The 27,013-nt window shown below is 31.4% G+C and overlaps 1 protein-coding gene across 1 annotated transcript; it reads right to left on the bottom strand.

Annotated features, from left to right (window-relative positions):
- Positions 1-18,701: 18,701 nt before the first annotated feature.
- On the bottom strand, positions 18,702-26,409 carry LOC119681758 (rho GTPase-activating protein conundrum). Its single transcript, XM_038095032.1, has 9 exons — positions 26,056-26,409; positions 25,922-25,989; positions 21,967-22,137; positions 21,798-21,883; positions 21,420-21,695; positions 20,055-20,304; positions 19,636-19,980; positions 19,054-19,572; positions 18,702-18,988 (listed from the first exon to the last, which is right to left on the bottom strand). Exons 1-9 carry the CDS (start codon positions 26,210-26,212, stop codon positions 18,824-18,826), a joined length of 2,037 nt encoding a protein of 678 aa, XP_037950960.1. The 5' UTR covers positions 26,213-26,409; the 3' UTR covers positions 18,702-18,823.
- Between the last annotated feature and the right edge of the window lie 604 nt (positions 26,410-27,013).

The raw sequence follows: 27,013 nt of genomic DNA, 5'->3' as shown, positions 1-27,013 counted from the left end.
TAAAAAAAAAAAGAATAATGGGCAACATATATGAGAAGGCCTAATTCATTCATTTTCATTTTATTAATATTTTTGCTTGATAATTTTTATAGTTTTTAGCTAATAAACAAACCTCAGATATTTATTGAAATAGCTATAGTTACAATCGTTGCGATAATTACTAACACTTAAGTAAGTAAAGCTTAGTACAGGACAATACCAATAACGATTAAATGGAAAATTTTCCGGAATTCACACAAAATGGATTCAAAATAATACACATTTAACATACAAAATGAAATTAACATTTAGACCATTGACGTGGCTAAAGGGTTAAATGTATCGAATATGCCCCACATCAATGTTTTTGTGATACATTAATGCAGTTAGCGATCTACAAATATAAAAATCTACACGACACCATCTTCAGTTAAGATTTTTCTATGTCAGTGCTACAGGCTATTTGCCTTCTACGTAGTGGAACATTTGTTGTACTGACACATATCAAACTGTTACAATAACAACAACAACAACCAGATGCAAACTGCATAAGAGTTGCAGAGAATAAATTCATTGCACAAAAAGTTGCAATTAAAATAATTTAAATTGGTCATCAGCAATGGAATCGTTGCTGTGTTTACAGTCATGCCCCCGAGCCAATATTCCTACCAATTCAAACTGTGTTAGTTTGGCTTTACGCTTATTTTTAAACTTGGTTTTCGTTAAGTGCTTAAACTGATGTGTTTATCGCGATACCACGACTTGAAGATATACACCAAGCCACTTGGCTCACTAAAACTATCTTAGGATTTATTGTTGTTTCCTGTCTGTTAAAAAATGTGCAGTCACTGTTTTGCAGTGAAGCTCTTCTCTTTTACATTTGCCTTCAGTAACACAATTAATAGCTTACAATATAGAAGTAATGAAATACATATGCTCAAAACGTCCAGCAAAGATTTTGTAATTAAAAAAGAATAGCCACTGAAGGCTTATCAGTTAAAAAGAAAAAAACTTAATGTATTCCCTAAATAGTCCAACACATTTATTGAAAATATGTGATCTTAAGAAGTAAATTTCCTTTTTTATTGTTTGGCTTATTTTTTTTTTTAAACCTTAGACTAACTAGCTAGCTTATCCTCTTGACTACGAATAGACATTTTTACTCAGCTAGAGATATCTGAGAACGAGAGCAGATTAACTAACGGTAAGCATTGGTTTCCGTTATCATCTCAACATGGTTAAACTGTCTATATATGTCAGCATCATCTCAATGAAACAAGAATGTCTAGATATGCAAGAGTCAGCTCAACAAAATAGTACTGTCTTGATAATGATAGAATATCCTTTCTATTTGAAAGAACTAGTACATCTTGTTCCATTTTTTATGATTGTTCGACATTATTCTGAGACATAAGAAGGATACTTTAATAGAAGCTCTTTACAACATTCTCACTACTTAATAACATTAGACTGAGGAACTAATTAAATCTTCTGACTACGAGTTCCCCAATCAGAAAAAGTCGAAAATGCTAGCAGCTTAGCTATTGGTGAATGTTGGCCCACGTTATCATTTTATAACAATGATATTAATATCTATAAAATGGAGCTCTCAACCCAAAGAGACTGTCCACATATTATAAGATCATCTCAAAGAGTTCATACTGTCTTAATATAAAGTAATCAAATTAAGAAATATACCTGTCTAGATGTAATGGAATATTGACTCTAATTGAAAGGAACTGAGACTTTTTAGACCTTTATGAATGTTCTAGGTAATGTTCCCAACAGTTTAGAACAGCTAGCTTATATTTTTGACGACAAATAAGCGACTTAACTCAGCCCGAAAGAGTTCAAAAAACTGTCAAGTTAACTAATGGTATACATTGACAAACATCATTATTTCAAAATGATTAATCTGTCTAGATATGACAGCATAACCTCAACAAAATCGGACTATCTATATACGACAGTATTATCTCAAAAAGAGGACCTAAAAGTTTTCATCCCTTTTATCATAACTGCTCAAATTTGTTCTAAGTTGGAAGAAGGATAGTTTTATGAAAATTTTTGGATCGTCCTCCTTAATTCAGAATTTCTCAACTAAAATATAAGCTAGCATGCAGTCTTTTGTACCAATGGTAACTTAAATCCTACCATATATTTAATATATTTATTTTATTCATTATTTGAACAAGTCTAATATATTTTCAGACTACTTTTTTTATATTAGAGTGAAATAGATTTGGGATCTGACTTATTATAGCTTGCTTAAGTGTATTTACCCGGGTATGTTACAAGCATTTATTTTAAACACTATATTCGTTGGATATGTACTAAAATTCTAATAAATAATGGTCGACATACCAAATATGAAAAAGTTCCTATTACTAGCGGATAACTTGAGCACCATGCTCGGCAAAAGGTGGTACCTATGAAACCACTAGACTGCAGTGACCATCTGACCCCACATACTATGTTTAGTTATACCTTAATGTCTTAATGTAAATTCTTACCGCCAGACCTACTGATTTATCGTTTCTTACTGAAAAAGAATCCACCTCAGAAATCCGTAAAAAATATTTATTTCTTCTGCCCTATAATCTTACCAAAAGCAGAGATATTAGTAAAATGAATTGTACTTTCAGTTAACCATTAATAAAAACTGTGTAGGACTCTAAAGTCTATGATAAGAGTTAGCCAAACTCTAGGAAACTTTGATTATCTTAAACTGTGGTTCAATATCTAGTATAATCGAGAAATATTTATTGAAAATAAATTATAGTAAAATATTTTTTTTATTTTTTTGAAAGGACAAAACAAAATGGGACATGTATACTACACATTTAAAACAAATTGTTTGAACATGCCCTCTTTTCTTTGTTTGTATACTAGACAGGTTAGTAATTAGCGAATAAGCCTTAAGGCTGCATACTTTTAGTTATAAAAAAAATTGTTTAGAAAAAAATGCATTAAAATGCATTTGGAACTGAAAGCCATTACCAATTCTCCAACAGAAAACACGATCTTCATTATTGGTAAACATGCGCAACGCAGTAGGCTAGCATAAAACGAGGCACATATGGATACGTTGTTCCATGTGGTGAGGTTAAACTCATGCTTGCACTAACATCCTGAAGCAGCAATTTCGTTGATTAGTGCAGCAACAGCAACAGCAACAGCAATAACAGCAACAACAGCAAACAACGTGAATTTGTTTTAACCGAAACAACACAACCAATTAGTAACGTTATCGGACCATAAATTAGAGTTTTATTTGCTGGCAATAATTTGTTGCTAGTGGTGTAGAGGCGACAACAGGCTTTCCTGGCGAGCGCTACTTAAGAATATCGCATGCACAACTGAAGTTTGCATGCGTTGTCATTTCGATTGGATTGCAGCATAAAAAACGTACGAAAATTGGAAAATACTGGTCTCATTTTACTTTCTTGTGGCTCATTATAGTTGTACATTGCCGTTTGTTGAACAGGAAAATTAAATTTAGCTACGCTTTCCACTTGCTTTGTGGGCGAAGCACAAAATGCTTCAATGAATGCATGTAAAAACGCAAAACGCAAAACGCAATACTCAGTGTTGTATTATAGTGGAGTATTTTGATTTGCGATACTTGCTGAATTGCTGCAATAAATAGCACATCAGCTACCAACAAAATACTTAGTTCCTTTTACCCGCATCGAAAAATGTTCCTTCCAATAGAATTTTGTACGAAGGTGAAAATGTTTCCCTGCTCGTTACTGAACACAGAAATTTCTTTACTCTTTATAGACTATGGCATCAAAGGATTGACAGTAAAGCAATTCAAACCACATTTCAACTGTTGTCGGGTCAGAAATACAAGTATACATCATATAAAATCACAAACAAAAGAATCACTATGAGGATTTTGTAAACTCATACGATTTCTATTGGATTCAAGATAACTCATTTACGTAGTTTGAGCTCATATTGAAGCACTTACTTATATTGTACATCATCTGATAAACACAGCTGAGTTAATATTAAGCAAGGATTTCTCTAAATTTAACAGAAAATTTTAGGTAGAAAAAATATTTTTGTACTGCAATAATATTGTTCATAAAATGAATAATAATATCGCGTTATTTTGCTTTTTATGAATACTAAATACTCTGGGACGACACTCCAGATAAACTCCAAGCTAAGGAACTGGTCAGCCCTTTAGCTGCATGCAGCAGTCTTCCTCAGCTGAACAAAATTGATGCCACTAATGCTGTATTTTATCAATAGAGTCCTGGCACAACAAATAATCACTGAACTATATACTATAGTTGGTTCACCTGTTTTGCTACACAAGAGCACCCTTATTCAACATAACAGAACGGAAACTGCTAATAGTTTATCTAATGGTACACCTCGACCTACATTAGCATCTTCACAAAATAAAATGACTTTTTGCAAGTCAAAAAAAGACTGTGTTCTAAAGAAATTAAGATAGTTCCATTTTTTTTTTTGATATTTTGAACCTAAATAAAAGAGTGTAAATACTTGATTTCTGACTCTCGTTCCATAGCACAACATTCGAAATAACCACCAAAGCAAAGAGTTGTATCGTCTTTTTGCCATAAAATAGCACACTAGCACTACTAAATCTGATAGGTTGGTTAACTGATAGCGCACTTTGACCATCTTAACAAAATGAAACTCTCTAAAATGACAAAGTTGCCACCTCTATTGAAAGGATATAAAAAATCTAGTCATATTATTTTAGACACTTCAGAACTTTTGGACCTAAGAAGTTTATGAGATTTAAATTTACTATATCTACCGTGCTTTGCATTTACTATTATCTTTATATAATACTATTTAAATAGTATCATATTATACTATTATTATCATTATTAAAATGAGTTTCTGAGACTCCAAATTATTTTATTCTTCCTCCTATTCTCTTCGCCAATATTCTTATTATTTAGTTTTTTTTTTTATTCTTAACATTTTGCAAAGCGAAAATAGAATGAAACATCTAATTAGCAAATGTTTAACTCCATCCTAGGGCCAACTTTTGGTTATTAGGCAGCGGAAAAAATATAACTAGAATATAAAGAAATTCAGTTCGAGAAGCGGATCGGTTATCCTAACAAACTAAAAGGCTTAGAATCCTTGAAAGATGCGCAATAGATCGACCCATCTGTGATTGCAATATATTAATATCTTTTGAAATCATTTTGTTTTAAAATAAATTGAAAATTTGTGCAAAAATTGTTCCAATTTAAAAATTAATTAAATGTTTGAATCATTAAAATCTTTTCTAGATCTGTCGTCAAGTAGAAATTAATTTATAAGGAACTATTGAAGGAACTTTAGCAATGAAATGCAATTACTTTGTTTTCGTGTTGCTTTATTCTTAGCAGTAATCTCAGTCGTTCAAGCTATATAAACTAAGCCCGGTTTTCGCAAAAATTCTGATTTTTCGATTGAAAAACTTTGATATATAAACATTTATTATATAAATTAAGTAAAATATGCTCTGCCAACTTGATCTATAATATTCTTACACTACTTCAGCACTAAACAGGTTATGGTTGGTGACACCACAGAACTAATAAGATCCAATAAAGGCTTAAATTCTTACGTTTGGCTTTAATTATTCGTTGCATAAAAGATCTACTATGATCATGATGGTTCGCTTCTGAGAGTCTAAATCCTTATTATAATCAAATTGTAATTCCAAGATTGCATAAATCTACAGGTAACTAAATGACCAATTCTTTATATAGAATTTCATTAATCACCTTCTTAAATATTTTACTTAAATTTATCATACTTATTATTTATCAATACACACACACGCATATATGTTAAATGTCCAAATAAAAATATATAAAAATCAAGGAAGTTATTGAAATTCATCTGACATTGAATACAGTTAACACATTTAAAAGTCCATTTTAGTTCATTTTTATTTATTTTCAATTAAGATCATTCATAAATCCCAATTTAACTTTCAGCTTAAGTCACGTTTCGGGCTCATATGTTACCAATAATTTTCAACTACGGCATAACAAACGATCGTGCATGCAACTTCAATCAATTCAACTTAAAACGAAGCCAAAGGGTTCTAAAAATAACACAGATGCCGGAGCGGAGTAAGTGAGTGAAACGTCTTAACCCAATAATCGAAGCTAAAATTGCTTGAAACTATAAAACCTGATCTTTATTTATAAGCGATTTGCTGCTGTAGGGTCACAACAATGCATAATCATTTTCAACTTCATCATTGTCATGGCTGTAGTCATCCTCGATACGCTCATTCCTCTTTCTCGTATTTGCTGGAAAAACGTAATAGGTATGCCTTCACGGAGAAAATCAAGCGGGCAAGTGTTCACCTGGTAAACATTTCAAGACTTTTCTTTTCATTTTTTTTTTTGTGTTTTTTTGTGTTTTTCATCAGCATCCTGCATCTGTAAAAATTACCACTCTGTATGCAGAACGAATTGCTATATTTAAGAAATTCTCTTCGCTACTCCCACAATTTTTATGCATATTTAATTAACTATTCCGTATGAAAAATTAATGTGCCTTTTCCTTTTGCTGCTTCGAACTGCACTTTCAACTGGGACCAAAGAATTTTTAAATTTAGTTTTTCCTTCTGATAAATGCACGAGTATTTTCTGTTTTTGGAAATTTCAATTTAAAATCATAAAAAATTTATTACGTCAGAGATGGAATTATGGATAAAAAGGACAAAGTTCCTTAAATGCATTTGTACCGAAAAGATTTATGAACCGAAAAATGTTTATCGGCAATTAAAAATGATGACAAGTCTTTTATTTTCAGTAAATCTTAAAATATTTATATTAAAGCATTAATTTAAGTAACTTCTAAGAAAATTGTTTTCATTTACAAAATAAATAGGTTTAATAAATGTTCTCAGCTTTTTCTCTTTTTCTCTTTTAACCTTTTGCTTAATTCTAATTATTATTAATTTATTTCATATTTTCATCCTCGAAATAAGTTATGAATAGAATTGTGGTGCTTAGTCGGATACACGTATTAAATTTATTAATTTTAATGTCTGGCAACACTAGTCAAACATTAGTTATTGCGACATATTTGGGTCACTTCTTCTTCTTTGTTTAGCCAGCTTAGCATTAAGATTAAATATTACTAAATTAAAAATTAATAAACGTAAGCAATTAGAAATTATTAAATAAAAACCCAAAAAACATTTTCAGTCAATCAAAATTCTACTTGTCGCCTTCGAAATAAGTCCCATTTACTGGAATACAAGTTTGGTGACACTTAATCTTATCTTCCATTTATTTTTCTTAAGTTGATTGAGGTATATCCTTCGACTCTATCAAAAACGATTTTCTTTTATGAACTGACACAAGGCCACATCATTAATAAAATAAAATTTACTTTTTTACCTTCAAGACTAATCGTCTTAACCTGATCCTTCATCTATTTTTTGTAGATTTTTCTAGTAGTTAGTAATTTCTTTTTTCTTAAGGTATGACTTCCATCAACATCAATAAATTTTATTTTTTTGCCTTAATCTAGTACAGAAGAAAGTCACACAAGACCACATCAAGTGAGTATGGTGACGGGTTACTATATCATTGATGCTATTGCTCAGCATTTATTTGTGCAATCGTTGAACATGTGATGTGAGACAGATTGCTAGCAAATCTTACAGATTATCAAAATACCAATTCAAAGAAAAAATTGGAATCAACTTTTGTACACATACTTGAAAATTATATATTCCGGAAACTTTTTACATAGACTGTAATAAGAAGCGACCCTTTTCGCTATAACATAACTTTATAGGACATTGTATTTAAATTTTGAAAATTAACAGAAGAAATTGATTTCGATATGATTACCTTTAATCCAGTCTAAACAAAGTTTTTTTTTTAAAGAAACAAAAGTTTTTTCTTACATCAACAATTTAGTAGTTCTTTATAGTTACATTGGCGTGCAAAGATTGGGTCAGCAGTACCGTGAATTGAAGCTTTACTATGAATAAGTTCGTCCACAGCTAAGTCTCACTGTTTTGTAACAGAAATAAGACGTTATTGGTGCAACTAGTAACTATAAAACTAAGGGCTTGGTTTGTCTTTACAGTAGAACAGAAAAACTGGTGCATCCTTATAAATATAATAGAGCGTCCCTTCGCAGTACGACAGAGGTCAGGCCATCTGAAGGTTCACCTTACCATATCAACAGCATTACCATATCAACATAATGAACGTATTTAAGAAGATAGTGTCAGCTCTATTAAATCATACCTCTAGTCAAATTCATTGTAAATATCATTGATCGGGATAAACTGAAGATTATTTTGGCTGGTAGGCATTTATTGTAACTATCATTGATCGGGACGAGCCGGAGATTACTGGGCTAGTAGATCTTGTGCCCATTTGATATTAGGAAATACTTAATAAGTGATATTTTGACCATCATTCGATAGTTGAAGTGAATTCAGTTAGGTAGATTTCGAGCAAGTGCCTTGTTCCGTTGAGAGCCAATCCCTTTTTAATTTATTCCTATTTCTTTGTTTGCAACATACTACGCCCTAAGGTTAGTGAAAAATTGTCTCGGTTTTTCAACCTCATAGTACGCCTCACTGGAAAAGGTAAGCAGAAAAGTCATAAGATGATCTGCGTCTTCATCTTCCCCTATAAAATATATTTCTTTTGTTCGTGCAGAATTGTATTCAGTTATTCTTAGTGAGACTTAAAACTGTCCACAGATAAAATAGAGTAGTGCTGATTCACCAACTCAGACATCTGAATATCAATTGTATAAACAGTTTAAATTTGTAAACAGTGACTCGTTTTAAACACTATTCTTACTAAGTTAACAATGTCAACTTAATGGTAAGTTCAAATTTCCTCCCAAGTTATATATATGTATATGTATATATGAATGAATATAAGACCCGAATTTAATGTAAGCAATTAAATGGGCCATATCATTTCTTTGGTCAAAATTTTGAAATGAAATATATTTAGCTGAGCCACTTTGCTATGAGAATTTTGAGTGAGATGAAGAGAAATGTCCGAAAATAACATTAAACTAAATATTTACACTAAAATCAAATATATCTGTTTAAAAATCATGTAGAATGGAATTCTTAACATTAAAACGCAGTAATGGTCAAATATAATTCCTAGTTGTGAAGGCAAATAATTGGTTTGTTCCATGAAAAATACCTTCCACTGTTTATTTTCAAATGCACTATTATTTTCCGCTGCTCATTTTTTATTCATTCATTTATACTGGCACATCGTCTTGCAGGGAAAATCCTCCAGATGCTTGATAGCTTATTATGGCGGTGCATGGCTATTATACGAGTACCCATACTTATATATACCGGTGGCCACGCTTTGATGTCGCTGAACAATGTGTACAACATTTCCTGCCAATGCCATTGTCCAAGAATTTCTCCGCAAGAAACTATTTAAAAATAAAAGAAACACTTAAGAACTTAAATCGCATTCCGCTGCGCTCTTTCAGTTCTACGTATATTTCGCTCGCAACTTTTATACGAAATGTTCATGCTTAAGAAATGTTTGACTTGAGCTTTGAATTTTGTGTCAGACTCTGTGTAGGTCCCCGGCTTTATGTCTGTCCGCCGTGTTTCTGTTTCTCTGTCTGTGTCTGTGTCTGCGTGTGTATCTCTGTAGCGCTGTTCAAATTACAGTTTACGAGTTAATGGTTCCTTAATTTGATTGCAAACAATAATTTTAAGTATAAAACAGTAACAGCAACGGCTCCGGTGAAGGCGATGGCGATGGCAGCAAATAAATCAGCATTCAGCAGTTCTTTTCGCTTTACTGCCTTATTAAGCTTTTTCGGTCGAATCTCATTAAAAATTTCGGCTTTACAACAGGACAACTTTGTGTGTCTGACCACTTGCATCTTTGACTCATAAATGCATTTAGTTGAGTGGTTTCCAAATATTCGAACGCATACCTGTTGCTCGTAAATTTTGTCCAGCCAGGCACTACCGAACTTCTGTTGTTTTTATTGACCAAATAAAAGGTGCTAATTGTTTTCTTATGTTTTCAAAATGTTTATTTTTGAAATTTTTACTCAGAAATTGTAAGGAAGCAGTCAAAGGTGTAATGCTTATTAAAGTGTTTAAATTGTGACTAAATTTAGCAAACAGAACTAATCCTCAGCGCATATTTATACTCTTTCCACTGTCGTGATTGAAGAGTGGCAATTGAGCAAAAACATTTTTATGTGACAGTTATTCCTTCCATCTTAACAATTATTAATTACAGAACTCTGGAACTGAAAATTCTGAACTCTAAGAAATACTCAACCAATTCCAACTTCTTGCTTTGTTGCATACAGTTATAGCAGATGTCACAATGTTCTCATTTAGAATATCTCTGTCCCGTCCATTGCTTTTTCTGAAGAGCGACTATTACATTAACAGGTTAATTGACTTTCAGATTGAAACATGCACTCATTCAGTCAAAATCTATTGAGCAGATAATGTCAACTCTGCTAAGAAAATGAGACCTGTAGATATATTCTTTGTAACTATCATTGATCGGGGCGAGTCGAAGATTTCGTCATTACGGGAGTATGGCATGAAATATAATCTATTTTCTTATTATTCACATCACATATTCATATATAAAATTCAAACAACAACTGCGAATGTATGAAGAGAAAGACAACATAATAAGAAAGAGAAAGAAAATGTTTAACAAGAAATTTGTTATAGAATCTCTAATTATTATAATGTAATATTTAAGTATTAATAAAATTTATTTATTAATGCAAAGTTTATTCTAGGTAATCATGCTAGGAGACTGAATCTACCGTTCAACCAGTTTTGTCGCAGTTGTAGTGAGGATGACGAAAGTGCCTCTCACCTGCTTTGTTTCTGTCCGGCACATGCACGGCGTCGCCTTAAATTTTTGGGGGCTTCCTTTTTTGAGGATCTTGACGAACTTCGAGACCTCCCTCTGTGTAGCATTATAAGCTTTATTAAAGGTTCCAGATGGTTTTAGACCATGGGTTCTAATAATACGGTATCACAATGGGCCTATAGGCCTAAGTGGATCCCCCTGGGTTCGCCGGTACAACCTAACCTAAAGTTTAGTAAATCATTTGCATATAAAGAAAAAAAACTCTTCACAAAGCCACGAATGATAATTCTTTGAAGTTTTCTGAGATGAATATTTATTTTTATATAAATCATACATTTCAACAGCATTTGATGTCAAAAATAAAAATAAATTGATTTCAATTTAACTAATATTTATATTAAATTAGTAATATATCAAAAATTGAAAACAATAAATAAAGTTTTTCTTTCCTGACAAGCGGCCGCTTAGACATTTGGAGACATTCGAGTGCCGTTGACAAATGGTTATTATGTTCAAATTTTAATACTCGTATAAAAAATGCTTTTCCGAAACCATCGATCAACTTAACTGCAGGCCATTTCCAAGATTTATTGATAAATAAATGGTACCACCAGTGTTTGGAACCAAGCGAAATGAAATGAAAACTGTTTATTTGCATTTCTCCAGCGGTGATATTTTGACAAAGACGGTGTGTGGTGCATATCTGACAAATGAAATCATTCGGAATCCACGACAGTGAAATAAAAGAAAAATATATTAGAGTGGAATAATGAATTGGAAATGATCTTGCTGCGCTCCAGTTACTTCCTTCAAAGCGTAGGTGTATTTACTTATCGCGTTCATAGACCAACGAAAACTACGGTTCGCATGCAAACAAAAGTCAGCGGCTGTGGCTGCGGTTACGGCAGCGGCTACGGCTATGACTCTGGCTGTGACCACGGTTAGTGTTGCTTTTGGTCGATGGTGGCAATGGACGATAACAATTCTCGTAAACTTAAAGTGTGGCATGAATAAAATTGACGAAATATATCTATGAGATCAACAGTATTTACCATTGTCGTTCTAGGTATGTGCCAGTATGTGAGTCAGTTTGTGGTTTCTATTGATATGTACTCGTAAATATGCGGGGGCTGCCACTTGTGCTGACATTAATGTTTAATAAATTATACGAATTCTTCATTGTACGTGTGAAAGCTCAACAACAATTTGTTGTAATAAATTTAAAGCTGACGTCTAATTTGTAGAATTTAATGGGGAATTTTGCTTGGATTTTGTTCATCTCAACTTTGAGCATCCAAAAAGATCATCACTCGGAGAATTCTCACTGATTATCAGTTCTAATGATTTTTATTGTACTGCCTTGCATACAACTTTATCATTTCTATTGAATACTTGGAGAATGGATGTGGCTTTCTGCGCATTGCGGAAGGTTATAGTTTGTTTATTTTCATTATTTTTTCCCGGTTGAATGAATTCGCATTTTTTTCATAATTTTATGGGGCACTAGTCTAGAATTTTTCGAGGCATTTCTGCTGTGGTCGCTTTAAATTGAACAGTTGAACTCGATTTTCGAATGTCATTTCGTGGGCATTCTACTTGTCAATTGTGTATCATGTTCTCGATGTTCTCACATGTTTACAAACAGACGTCTATCCATCTGTCTGTCTGCGCATTTGCCTGCCTGAATTGTCTGCATGCATTTTATTTATGTAAATAATTTTGGCTTTTTATTCTTTTGATCTTAGGAGATTTGCTTATTTATTATTACATGAAAAATCCACTTAAAGTTTGTGTATTTGGTATGTCTTCCTGTCTTCAGTGCCTACATTTGTTTTGATCTTTCTGTCAATTTGAAATTTTTGTATATCGTTAAAATTAAACAAATTACTTTTTAATCTCTTTTATAAATAATTGATTTATAGGGAAAATAAAGAAAAAATTCTAACCTTTTGTAATTTTTTTTTTAGTTGAATGTGACGCGTCTTATGACGAAAAAAAATTAGAAGGGTTCAAACAACAAAAATTTGATTAATTTATATAATTTAGCTAATTCAGTTAATTATACTTTACGTACAAATTATTATGAATATAATTTATATGAACATAATTTTAAGCAAAATTCTATAAGTATTAACAAGAATCATCACAGAATAAATTATTGAGACAATGTTACCTTTAATCTTTAACGTTATCAAGATCCAGAAAAAATCAAATATAAAAATCTTAACCAACTTGCTCAGCAATATTTAATAATAATATTTAATAATATGTTATATTTAACATACCAAATATTATGCATTAAATTATAAAACAAAAATTGTTCAATAATAGATTCGTATAACCGTTGATTCAAGAAAATATGTTAATATCCTCTCCTCTCTGTATAGGAACTCACGCAGAGAAACTGCGTATTCCCTATAACTCTCACTGCAGAAGTTGTAGAAACCCGCAGGCGAAAGAAACAATAATACATTTTCTCTGTGAATGCCCAGCTCTAGCATCCAGAAGATATAGGTTCTTAGGAAAATACTTTGGTGATAGTTTATCAGACTGAAGTGTTAAATGTACAATTCTTTATCTTCCTTTTTTTTGTTTCTTTATCTTCCTGATGTATGATTGTTATAGCAACGATGAAGCACTAGTATGTTTTTCAGCAACTTTTCATTTTCATTGTCTTCCTGGTAGTAAAAAATGGTAAAAAATATTTTTAGCAATGTTTTTGCAGTGCATTATCTATCTATTGAATTGCTAAGAGGTAGACCTATTCTCTAATCCTCTTTGGATACGCCATTGCCACTTAGTAAATATATATGTATGTTAACAATAATTCAGTAGATGTGGTTTAATCTGTCACTCTTCATATTCCTCATGCCTCAAGAAAAGGAAAATATATAACAGAGTTCGGAATGTGGTGCACAAAATCGCACACTGCACTGTGCGAGTGGAAATTATTTTTAAAATATGCACACGCACATTTGTGGTATTAAGAAAAAAAATGCACGCACTCAAATTTGTTGTGCGATTTTAAATTTCACATCGCACAAAGCGATGATTGTGCACACAGATTCGTGCACACACATTTGTGCTGTGTGACTGATTTTTAAAAATGTGCACAATCAGATGTGCGAGAAAATTTTATGCTCGCACCGCACTGTGCGACAAAAAATTCTCTTTGCACACGAGTGTGCTGCTCATATTACGTTTGCACAAATGTGCACAAATGTGCGACTGCACAAACGTGCACAAATGTGCGATGCACAAACGTGCACAAATGTGCGATGCACAAACGTGCACAAATGTGCGATTTTGCGCTTGCACCCAAGGGTGGAAAAAATTACAGGAACTTCACAATTTTGTTTGAAATAGAAAATATTATTTTGTTGCAAATTTTGAAAAAAATTGATATTTGCGTTCGTTGGGATCGTAATTTATGTTAAAAATTGCATAAATTAACAAATATTTAAAATAATTATTTTTGTTAATTAATGTAAACTAAACATTATAACTGTCTTAACCTTATTTGTATTTTAACTTAAAATATTAGTTTTTTGTATATTACTTTGAGCATTTTTAAATGCAAATATAGTAAGTGAACTTAAAGTATTTGTTTGGAAAGTTTTGCACCAGTTTAAAAAAAATAAAAACATATTTTAGGAAGATTTTTTTATGCCCAAAAAATATGAAAGATTAGGAAAATATTTTTTTTGAACAGGTAGCAGGTATTGGTATTGGTGTATTTGTTTAATAAATTTTGCAACAGTTTAAAAAAGATAATACGGGAGGGCCACAAATAGATATTTTTCTTCTCCAGAAATATGTATTCACTTAGGTAGAGTATCTAACATTCATTAAAAAACGCGAAAGATTAAGAAAATATTTTCTTGAACAGGTAGCAGGATTTTAGCGCCCTTTCTATTGTGCTAAGTAAGCAGAGATATAATTTAAGTGAAAAAAATATTTCAGCAATGTTATTAATAAGATTAAATGAACATTTATTTCAAAAAATATGTAATAAAAATTATATATTTTATAATACGAAATTAAGATATTAAATTATAAAATTATTTCAATAACTTTGTTAAATTTAAGCTGTAATTAAAGATAAAAAATTAATTGAAATCTAATAACAAAATTAATTTATGTTGTAAAAAATATTTAATTTGCTTTTTATAACCTTACTAACGAATCTTAGTGTACAACTTACTATTAAATAAAATTTTATGAAGTAGTCCAAAATTGATATATTTAATTTTTTCAAAGTACGATCCGTAGAACCGATCCTCTTTACTTATAACATTTCGAAACAAATACTCTTTCTCTATTAAATTCATGTACCTATTTAATATAACAAAGTTTTCAAGTACATTGTGAAATTAACTTTATTCCCATATTTTAAATTAATAAACCTTAAAAAAATAAGTAATATAAGCAATAAATGTAAATCTAATAATAAATTCAAAATTAAAATATAAATACAAAATTATTTCTTCAATAAAATATTTCGCATTAAGACCAAAATTAATACAAATCAGTTTTCCGTACTATTTTGCTGCGATATTTGTCATAATATTGTGCGCTTTTAAATCATCATTTCACACAAACGTGCAGTAGACATTTCGTCTCCGCACATTTGGGTGCATTTTTATTTTCGAGCCTGCACACAAAATGTGCTTCTCGTATTCTTTTCTGCACACGTTGTGTGCGAGGGCATGTTGGCTGCCGCACACACAATGTGCTGTGCGAAATAACTTCGGCACAAACACCGAATGCGTGTGCGAGTTTTATTTCACTCCACCACACTCGTGTGAAATGTGCGTTTCGTTTGTGCACACAAGATGTGCACTTAAGATGTGCACAAAAATTTTCGCACACCACATTTGTGGTGTGAAATTTTAGAATCGCACAACATTTGTGCGTGGTGTTTTGCATTTTTGTGCACAGCACAGTGTTTTTCTGAACCCTGATATATAATTAAAAAAACGGAATAATCAATTCATTTCAATAATCATTCCAAAAAAATAGCTCAGAATTAGACGAAGATTATAACTTACTAACAATCTGATTATACAGGCCTATTTTGTCGTCAATACCTAATTGGTTCGTAACTTATCACATTAATTAATAAAAGGCTATGAATGCACCACTACCTAAAAGAGATATTATGCGCTGCTTGTCACTTACTAAATAATTATATTTATATATATCCAAATATTGTATTAGATTTTATAAAAAATAGATATTGAAATAGAACTAGTGCGGAACACAACCAATTTACATGATACTGCCATCTAGTGCTAATTTTTAAGCAAAAATTTGGAAGTGTGCAAGAAACATAGCTTCTTTTTAGTCTATGCAGCAACCACAATTTACAGTCCAACGCCCATTTTGCTGTTCTTCTTCGATGAAATAAAATAATTTATTTAATAATTAATAAATTTTTTATTTGATGAGATTAATGAGTATTAATTTTTTTGTAAAGGCTTATGATACATTAGTTATTATTTAAACTAATTAAAATGGATTCTGAAATTATTTTGACTAAATTTTAAGTTATTAATGGAAATAATTCTATTTGAGTTCATTTACAATATATATTCAATTTTTATATATCACAACTTACATTTTTTGCTTTAATAGTTTTACTTGTGATATTTGTATTTACTTGTATTTAGAAATATTAATTTCTAATAAATATACAAAAAAATTAAATGAAGCAAAAAACTGTATCTTGTCATGCTGACCAAGTCTATATATGTTTGGAGGTAATGTTTCAACAATTCCCTTATTAAGCCTTGATAACCTTCTTCATAATCCTCATATACAATACATATATATTACCAAACGGATTAAGTAGATCAACGTACGGTATATAGCAAACTCTTGTAAATGTTGCATACGAACCTAGTCTACAAGCAGGATTGAGAACGAGAACGAGAGTAGAACTCAGATATTGCAGTAGGTCTAAAGCAATAGAACGTAATAAATTCGAACCCTTTGAAATGTCCAGATGTAAATAACCATATATTAATTTAAAAGCGAAAGAACAAAAAAATACAAAGATTGCTCTTCAACATCGTTCTGCTCGTTTTACTTGCTTAGATAGAATGAATATGCTGAGAATAGTAGACAGCTCATAATTTGATGGTATATTTAAAAGTCGTCGATGTGGAGTTCCCTTTGATATAGGTATTATATTATTCACAAGATAAATCATATGTATGGAAAAAAATGAATGAAATCTATCAGACAACATTCTATACTGTTTTGATATAAAACCAATGGTAAGTAGTAGTCTAAGTAGACAACTTAGACTGTTCTGGGCACTGTTTTGGCTCTATACGAGAATGTCGTGGTAGCTGTGATTAACAGTTAAAGTTGCGCAGGAAGACTGTTGGAATTTCTATTTCATTCGATGTGAAGTTGAATTTTCCTTTCTTGGTGCTGTGAACTAATGAATTAGTCAAAGGTTTAGATGTCCCTGGCTCCTCAAGGACTAAAATATATTGAATTTTTGACTTACATTGCTAACGGCAGAATTTATTTCAATGGTACGCAAATTGATGCATTATATTCTTACGCTTGTTTAGAACAAAATAATGTTAATCCAATACGATAAGTAACTCCGTAAAACAGATATGATTTATGTAACAAGTAGTGCAAGTGAAAGTGTTGGATAAACCTTATTCCTACCCAAGTAGGAAATTATATCCAAAAATATTATATCAACTGATACTAACAAATTTTTTTCAAATAGAGTTTTTATCGACACATTATCTGAATCCGTATGTTGGTAATAACCTAAGACTTCTGCTACATATGCTGCGCACATAAGATTTGCATTATCTATTTTGTCACACGTGACATTATAAAGCGGAGAAAATATTATATGGAAAACACTAATTCACCTCGCTAATTTCCATACCTGCCATAAGTTCGTTATCAGTAGTCTGGAATCCACACTTAAATTAGTGAGAAAGACAAAGTTGTTAACGACATCTGAGAATAAAAGGATGAAAAAGGACCCAAGTAGTTTCGTGGTCTACTTCGGCTAATCCTTCACTTCAGTGGAGCCACTTGTTGAACGATTCGCTGTTTCAACAACCCACTATATGTAAGTAAAGAGTTGTTAAACGAGGGAAATATTTAAGTTATTGAAGCTGGACTGCATACATATAGTCTGGAAATTAGACACGTTGTATTGTACTCTAAAACTTTTCTAAAAATCGAAACCATGTCCTTTACGAATTAAGTAAACGGTAAGACGTTCTTCATTATGATAATTAAAAATAATTATTTTATTTATTGGTTTGTATAACCCTGATACGCTTACATAAATTGAAATACACTTTTCAATAGAAAATTTTAAAGAAATGAATTTAAGTTTATGATTCACTTTGCCTATGTGCCACAAGCACATATCACTAACAAATATTTATTAAACGTATATGACAAATATTATATATATATATATAAGTATATGCGTATAAGTTAAAATTATATTTTATATACAAATTACCAAAGATAAGTAATGCTTACGTCTTTATTGCTCAGTAGTTAAATGAGCACAGGCCTTTAAAACTTCTGAGTCAAATTAATTATTTTTATATAATTTAATTTTATATATAAAAATATATTGCGAAAATATTTTTAAATCAAAATTTATCATTATATTGATTATTTAAGCATGGAAGCACTTAAAATCAAAATTTCTATCACTTCACTTAATTACAACTAACATAATTTAAAAGAATATAGTTTTATATATAATTTTGTTCATTGTAGTAAAAATTCATATTTTAATTAAAATTAAATATACAAAACTATTTCGCACGGATTTTAAGATAAAAACTAAAAAAACTGATTAAAATTAATTAGCAAAAATAAAACTGAAGTAATAAATTTGAGCTTCGACTAAGCACGTCTTGTAGACACCAGTTTTGCGCTCCTGCACGGAAGTGGCTTGGAGTTGATCAAATGATGAGACGATGCACGTGACTTGGGTTAATTGACTGTTGACGAGTGACGGTGTTGCCATTATTGTCAATATTCGGACTTAGTGAGTGATTATTGTTGCTGCTACCCACATGCAATAAGGAAGTAGTAGCCTTCACGCGACGATGTAAGCCACGTTTACCCTGTGAAAAATAATAATTTTTAACTTTAGTTTTTGCATTTAAAATGTTTGAGGTTCGGAATTTACTTGACGAGATTTGTTCGATTTAGATTCTTCGATTAGATTATTTGGCACCTGGAATAACGCTTCTCCGCGTGTTATTAACATATTCGTTAAACGGCAGCACTGCGCCGCCATCTTAACCTGTTCCTCAATACTGTTCTTATCCGTTGGATGGATATAACGAGGTGGAAAGAATGATGGAGCAATTATGGTTGCCACATTATGCATATTCATCTTGTTGAACTGCTTGTTTTCTATGACGTAATTGAGAAAACGTATCAGTGAACGTAATGTGTTACGATTCTCATGCGGTAACATTTGGCAGACGATTGCCAATGCCTTCGCTTGATCCACAGTTGGTAAAGCATGACATTGATAGAAAAGCTGTATAAGTTCATTGCTAAGCAGCGGTTGAGGTAATTCACGCAACCAGCGCTTCAGCAGAGCACTTAAGTCATGCACACTGGCCGAGCTCAGTAATTGCGGAAATTTTTTTGGTTTTTGGTAAAAACTCGACTCCAATTCGTTATAAAGTAATTCAGTCTATTCGTTATAAATAGAAAATAATCTAAGTAAATAAAAACATCATAATGAGATTTTATATACCTTTTGTTTGTGTCCAGCGACACGTAAAATACCCTCCTCTCTAGCACCACGTTTTGTTAATTCCTCCAACACACCTTCCAAGAACAACGGCACCAATGTTGAATCCTTACCCGTAATCTGTTGATCACGACGTATCAAGGCGTTGAGTGAAACTCCAAAGAGATTACCTTCTTCTTTGCGTCGTCTCTTGAAGGGTTTCCTCTTATCCAATGACACGTGATTACGATCGAATATTGTGGCTAACTCTAACCAAAATATAGGCTGTAAGCGTTTAAGCTCGGTTTCGTTTATTGTGTCAATATCTGAACAAAATTCAATCGATGTATCACTGCTATCGACAGTATCCTATAAGGAGAAAAAGATTTTTCATATATTAATAAATTTTTTTCTATTAGCTTTTAAAAGTATTTAATACTTACAATTTCATCTTGACTAGAAGACTCACGGCACATGCTCTCAAAACTAATGCCATCACGTGAAGACGGTGAGTTCTGTACACTTTGTGGTGGTGTGTCTAAATGTATTTTACTTAAAATTTTTTGTGGTGTACTCTCAGGAGAGGAAGTGTTCGAAGAACGTGCTGTATTGGATAGACATTCATCACTAGAATCACCTGAAGATGTATTGTTATCGCTGTGTGAGTCCTGCATTAATTGCCCTCGAGCACGTCTATAATTTTTATAAATTAAATTAATTTTAACATATATTTTTGCAATTAACTACGGACTAATTCGGTAAATTTAATCGGATAATTAATTATTGATGCTACGATAACTTTTCAGGAGAGGAGAAAGTTTTTGCGAAAAGTCGTGGTAAAAATATACAGAAAATACATATGTTTTGATATTGCTAATATTATCAAAATTTTCAATACAAACTGTTAAAAAATAATAAAGCAACTGCCTTGATCGCACGGTGCGTGTATATTAGAACTGTAACACACAGCGTCTCAGTTTCAATCATACTTAGGATAGAAACCGGACAAATCAACAAATGGCGCCCATTGAGATTAAGCCCAGTAAATAGCGTTAAATTGGCCATACCCTTCGAAACCCACCGAACTACATTGTGAAACAAATACTTCGCTGGTGTCCACAGAGGTCTCAAGCGTCTGTGCGCTCCAGCTCACACAGTATCATTGATGCTGAGCCTAATGCCACAAACTACTCCTGGAATGATATTTGTCATAATCCTTCCATTACAGTAAGATTTAGATCTATTGTAGATACACCATGCTTCAAGAGGAGAAGAGGACTAAAGTGCGGAAAGTTTTCAAAAAAGACTTTAAATAATGTTTAGTGGCTTATTATCAGGAATTGAGTTTTAAGCAGCTTCTATATTTACAAAATAAAAATGCTTGCTTGAAAAATGTACATAGAGGTTTAACTTAATCAGTTGTAGATAGGGATAAATAGGCATATGTATGGCTTACGGCCAGCCAGACTAACATAATCCAACCAGCATAGGGAAGTAAATCGATAATTATTGCATATTTGGTAATGAAACCAAATATGCCTCCTAACTCAAAGCTTTACCTTTCAGCAAGATTAACCAACTTAACTTTCACAAAGGAAGGGAAACGATTATAATTGTTTTTATGATTATAAAATCAAATGTACTATATAAGTCCAAGCTTCAGCTATCAGAAGTTTTAACTAACATAACATACACAAGTAAGCAGAACCAAGTAACTATCTGTATAGTAATGAAATCAAATGCTACTTAACTAAAAGTTTAAAGGAAATAAAATTTGAATCCAAGACAAAGTTGCTATAAGTACTTACCCAACTGAACACGATGGATCAGAACCGGATCGGTTTCTGGGTATATGTATAGTTCCAATACGTGAAAAACCTAATAACTCAATACCATCAGATGAGTACATTGGTATATCGCATCGTATATGTGAACCGCGAAATATATCTGTTGATCCTTTAAGTGGAGCACTTGGGGTTCGTCGTAACTTCTGTTTAAGATGTTTACCCAATTGTATTGTTTGATGATGTCCATGATTTGTGTCCGCACCATTGCCAGTATCAAAAACACTTACAAAACTTGGTCTAAGGAGGCAAAAGTAATTCATCAAAATTTGGTTTGAAATGTTATATGCAATGCACTGATATAGTGTCAGCTTAAATTAAGACTGCTTCTTAACAACTTACATTGAAGCGTTGCCCCACTCGTCACCATGTATCGAATCAAGAGAATCAGGTGTTGCGCTTCGTGAACGTGTGCCAGTGCTCGATTCCTGTTAAAATATATAAATTAATATAACAGTAATTCAATAGGTTATAGATTGGAGATATCATTTTCACTTTTCTAAGAACTCACATCAAAATCTCGGAAAACATCGCGTATGTCTGGTTTGCGTTTCTGCCGATTTTTTGTGCGCCCCCGCACAGTGTGATTGAGTGCACGCACACGCTGTTTAATCGCTTCGGCATGTGGTTTGGATAGAGATGCGAGTATTGGTTCAAGCTCCGAGGTGTTTAATTCCAGACCCTGCAACAGATACCATATATTGAGACAAGTTTTTTTTTAATTATTTTTTTTTTCTTGCAAGTAAAATTTGTAAAAATATTTGCTATTTAGCACAACACAATGATATATTAAACAGTTTTTGCTTGTTGATATGTTATTTGCCGAAATATTTTTACTACTCGTAAGATTACTAAAATTTAGTAATTAAAATTTTTACAGTGATACTTATTGCAAAAACTTAAGTGAAAGAGCTGAAAATTGTACAGAGCAGTGTTAACGAATGACATATGTTCCGTCATAAATTTTAACCAAACGGTTTTGTGAATGGTTTATGAATTATGGCCCTCGTAGAGTTAATGTACGGGACTTTTAGTATTTTTTTATGTCACCATAAAGTTATAATTTCATATATTCAAAAGTAATTCTGTACAATTATAATTTGTATTTAGATATTTGTTATTGTTCTCATACACAATCGATAGGATGTTTTAATTGTTTATAATTACACGTCCTTTTAAAGGCGTTTAGCTTTAGTACGCACAAATCTGTGTGAAATCTCTGCTCTGCGCCGACTTACCAAACACCGAAATGTACAAAACTTAATAAATTTTCTCATTTTTTTACAAAAATAATTATAAGTTTTTATAAACAGAAGACACTTGAACTTATTCGCATTAAAACTGAGACTGAACTGAGACTGAACTGAGACTGCGAATAATTTTCAAGCCAAACATTTGTGCAGTGAACACCAACTCCGAATTCAGTGCTTAGATACAAAAAAGGCTTTATCAACAAAAAATAGTCAACGAAGCTATACATTTCTTATAATATTTCTTCGTTTTTTTCTGCTTTTTATTTATATATGTGAATATTCGTACATAACGCAAACTCTTATTAAAAATTCACTTATATAGACCCCAATAAAACAAATAAATTGAAATTGTAGATAAACGTATCAGATTCTAATGTTCTGGAATGGTTTACAAACGCTGAACTGCTGAAGCCATATTTTATGTGCAGAGACTCGTAAAATTTATGCTCGTACCTAAGGAAAAAGATTAAAAAATATACAAATGTTGTATACAAATTTTTGGATATATAGTATACTATTTATATATAGTAGAGTAATGCAGAAGACTCATTATTTTGAAGCTAAGTCAAATGCTAATGTACTCGAAAATAAATAAATATTGCTGATATGCGATTGAAGTGTGAATTGATATCAAATATTGAAATATTAGTAGAAGACTAATATTTGGCGATAAACTGAAATAAAGGAAGTGTTTTGGTTTTATTGCCAAAGGTCGGATTTTTGCTTAATCTGTGTTTATTGATATAAAAATATTTTATGGTGATATTTATTTTTCGTAACACCACTGTTTACACAAGTGGTTTGATGCTTAAGTCATGCTTACAAATATCGATTTCTTCCAATTATATATAGTACCATATATTGCATATTTATATATAAACAAAGTATATATATACTCAGTTCATGTTATAAGATTTTTTGTATTATTATCATTTCATTCTGTAATATGTACAATTTATTGTGTAAGGAATATGCAGATCTGAGGTCAATTATTGCTTAGTCTGATGAAGTCATAAACAATAATCTAGTCAAGGCATAAAGTGGGGTTTTGAAAATACCACGAGTTAAGAAAAAGTAAAAATGTACTAGCTCAAATAGCTTCAACTTAAATATATAGTAATATATACAAAAGACATACTGTAGTATGTGAATATAGTTTGGAACATATAAACAAAAAATTTACAAATATTGTGGTTCAAGGAATAATAACTTTTAACTGCCTACAGAGAAGTCGTGGGATATTATAGAGTTTTAAAAATATAGTAAATGAAACAAAAGAATAATAATTTCCAAAAGATAGTACAGAACCAATATACTAACTTTATACCTGAGTCTTAGAAATATTGTAAACGAATCAAAGAAATAATAATTTATAGCTGGTTACAGAAAAAGTCATGAAAATATTACCGAGCTGGTACATTAATTCTATACCTGAGTCTTACAAATATTGTAAATGAATCAAGGGAATAATTATTTATAGTTGCTTACAGGAGAAGTCTTGGAAATATTACAGAACCAGTAGATTAACTCTATATCAAAGTCTTACACATATTGTAAATGTATCAAAAGAATAATAATTTTAAGCTTTGTACAAAAGAAGCCGTGGAAATATTACAGACCCGGTACGTTAACTCTATATTCGAGTCTTAGAAATATTGTAAATGTATCAAAAGAATAATAATTTATAGCTGTCACCAGAAGAAGTGGTGGAAATATCGTAGAGCCGGTGTGAACTCTAAAATATTTGAATTGTTTTATTATATTCATAAAGTCGTATAATCTGATTACTAGAAATATAAAATGTGGATTCTCTTTCTTTTCTATAATGTTCAAATAAAAAAAGTTTTTGAATAATAAAATTTTATCATGAAAAGTAATATTTAGCAAACTCTACACATCGTCTCGTACAATTATTAAAAGTACTTTAGTTAACAAAATATACATGCAATGTCCCAACAAGAATACTCCATGAATTCTCTAATTTTTTTAAAAAAAATAACCCTTCTAAATATTTATGCCACTAATACAAATACGCATATATCAAAAACCATATAATCTATAGTTGTCCGACATATAGCAAAAGCGAGGTTAAAGGAGATCAAGGCCTTTTTAAATATACCGATGAACTATTATAACAAACACTATGGCTAACATTGAGAGATCTTTATCTGCCAAGAAAATAATAAAAATGGTAGAGTAAGTTTAATTTATATAATTTAGATGCGCAGGGATATTACTGTTGATTAATAAACAGTAAACAGTAAATCAAGATACAATATGTTATATTTTAACCGGTTTACCGGTGAACGGTTTCTGTCTACATGTTATGAAAACCAACTATGAGATTTAACTAAATAGAAAAGCATTATTCTATATATAAACACAAGACATTTATTATAAGCACAGTTTAGAAATATATCACAGATATAATATGTAAAACCATTACCATCATTCTATAATGTTTATTATAAGGAAATCAGAAAGCGAGGTTCAGACATTATTGCATAGTTGCGCTTGATGTTATAAATTAAAGCCTCTAAGTAAATAGTACATACTCAAATCCAATCAAGTAAGTACAAATGATGAGAAAATATGTTTTTAGATATATCAGTATTAATTGCAACTATATGGATATATGGTCAATCGATGATATCGTTTCAACGAATGTTAAACATATTATCCCTGACAGACTGACATAATTAGGTCAATTTATCTTACCCGATCTAAATTGTTTCGACGAATGTTTAACATTTTATCCCTGACAATTTATCTTACCCGATCTCAATTGTGTGGATAAATACGTATATTCAACATATATAGCTGAAAGCATACTGCACAAATAATTAAAATCGTCTTTTTGAAACTAAAATAGAAGTTCACGTTAAAATAGACAAATTAACAGACAAAAGTATGTGCTGTTGAGTTTCTGCGTGATCAATTTCATTCATCTATTTCAAATAGATATACAGTTTACTTTGAAACAGACAGACAAACAGACTAATATGATAAGATCAACTCGTCTTATCAAACTGATTAACAATATGTATACGCTAGAGAGTCTGTGAAATCCTTTTCAGTGCATTAGAAACTGTATGACAAAGTTAACAAGGGCCCAGTCTTGATTAAATACTATTCTCACACAATTATAACTTCATATTCATTGTATATATCATAATAATAGAAAACTATATCCAACTTCTTATATGCAATTACCTGCTCAAATGGCTTTGTTAACTGTGGATATCCGGCTGCAATAAGCCATTCCGCCTCCATTTCACCCTCTACAAAAAAAAATTTCATATATTTAAATGAATTTATATCACAAAAATAATAAGTATACCACATACCTTCATACTGTATTTCCGGTTCATTACTGGGCGAGTTGGTTTGCAGCAAATACTCATTCAGGAATTCACTATAATCCTGATCTGAGGTATTGTCCAAAGAGGTGTTGCTGCTCATCTTGTGGCTGCTCTTACTATGTTGTATAGGAAAATATGGCATTTTGAATTAATGAACGTTGCTTCTTACTTCAAATGTTGCTTATAATTATATAAAACTTCTATATCCTGAGCTGGACATCAAACGTAAATCAAATCTGTTTCAAGCTGTTAAGTGTTGCTTGGTGCTTGCTGTTTGCTGCTTGCTGCTCCCACTGAGTTGTTACCAACATGTTATGCCACTGACGACTGTTTTACTTACTGCACTGCAATGATAAAGAAAATCAACAATGTAATCAGTTCAAATGGTTTTATTAGTGAGATACTCTTAAAAAAATTGTGAACAAATAAAAAATCAAAGCTATAATTGTTATTATTTACTTAATGATAAATTGTGTAATTCAGCGTTTGTGTGAATGTGTGTTAGTAATAGTAAATACTTGTGCAATTGTAAATGTGGTGGAAAGCGTTGCAATGGAAAAGCGTTAAGTCAATTAGTTAAGTATGTCTTTGGGTTGCATTTCCGCCGATAGTGGCAGTAGCGAGTAGCGAATCGTTACTAATTGGTAGTTGCATATAAATTTTTTTTACTCTTCCTTTGAAGTGTAAATAATTTATTAATTATGTATTGTTGTTTGTTTTATGTTTTTTTTTTTTGTATTTTGTTTAATGTTCGAGTTATAGATTTCTGTGGTAAAAACTCATTACTCAATATATTTCTTATTTGTAGAAAACTAAGACAATTCACTTCAATCGCTGGTAGGTCATGGTTAAGTATATGAAGTCAGCTCTGTTTACTCATACTTGCAATTATTATTGATATACCTAGTTACGAGTATTCGCTAAAAAATGTTTTTAACTATTA

The sequence above is a fragment of the Teleopsis dalmanni genome, chromosome 2 (assembly GCF_002237135.1).
Source record: "Teleopsis dalmanni isolate 2A chromosome 2, ASM223713v2, whole genome shotgun sequence".
Taxonomy (NCBI): domain Eukaryota; kingdom Metazoa; phylum Arthropoda; class Insecta; order Diptera; family Diopsidae; genus Teleopsis; species Teleopsis dalmanni.
This window is presented reverse-complemented; position numbering and strand designations above follow the sequence as displayed.

Excerpts from the sequence above, each read along its gene's own strand:
- LOC119681758 (XM_038095032.1), bottom strand. The coding sequence starts at position 26,212 with ATGCCATATTTTCCTATACAACATAGTAAGAGCAGCCACAAGATGAGC. Across the intron at positions 21,884-21,966 it reads ATGTTTTCCGAGATTTTGAT|GAATCGAGCACTGGCACACG; the intron begins GTGAGTTCTTAG and ends ATATTTTAACAG. Across the intron at positions 20,305-21,419 it reads GATCCATCGTGTTCAGTTGG|ACGTGCTCGAGGGCAATTAA; the intron begins GTAAGTACTTAT and ends TAAAAATTATAG.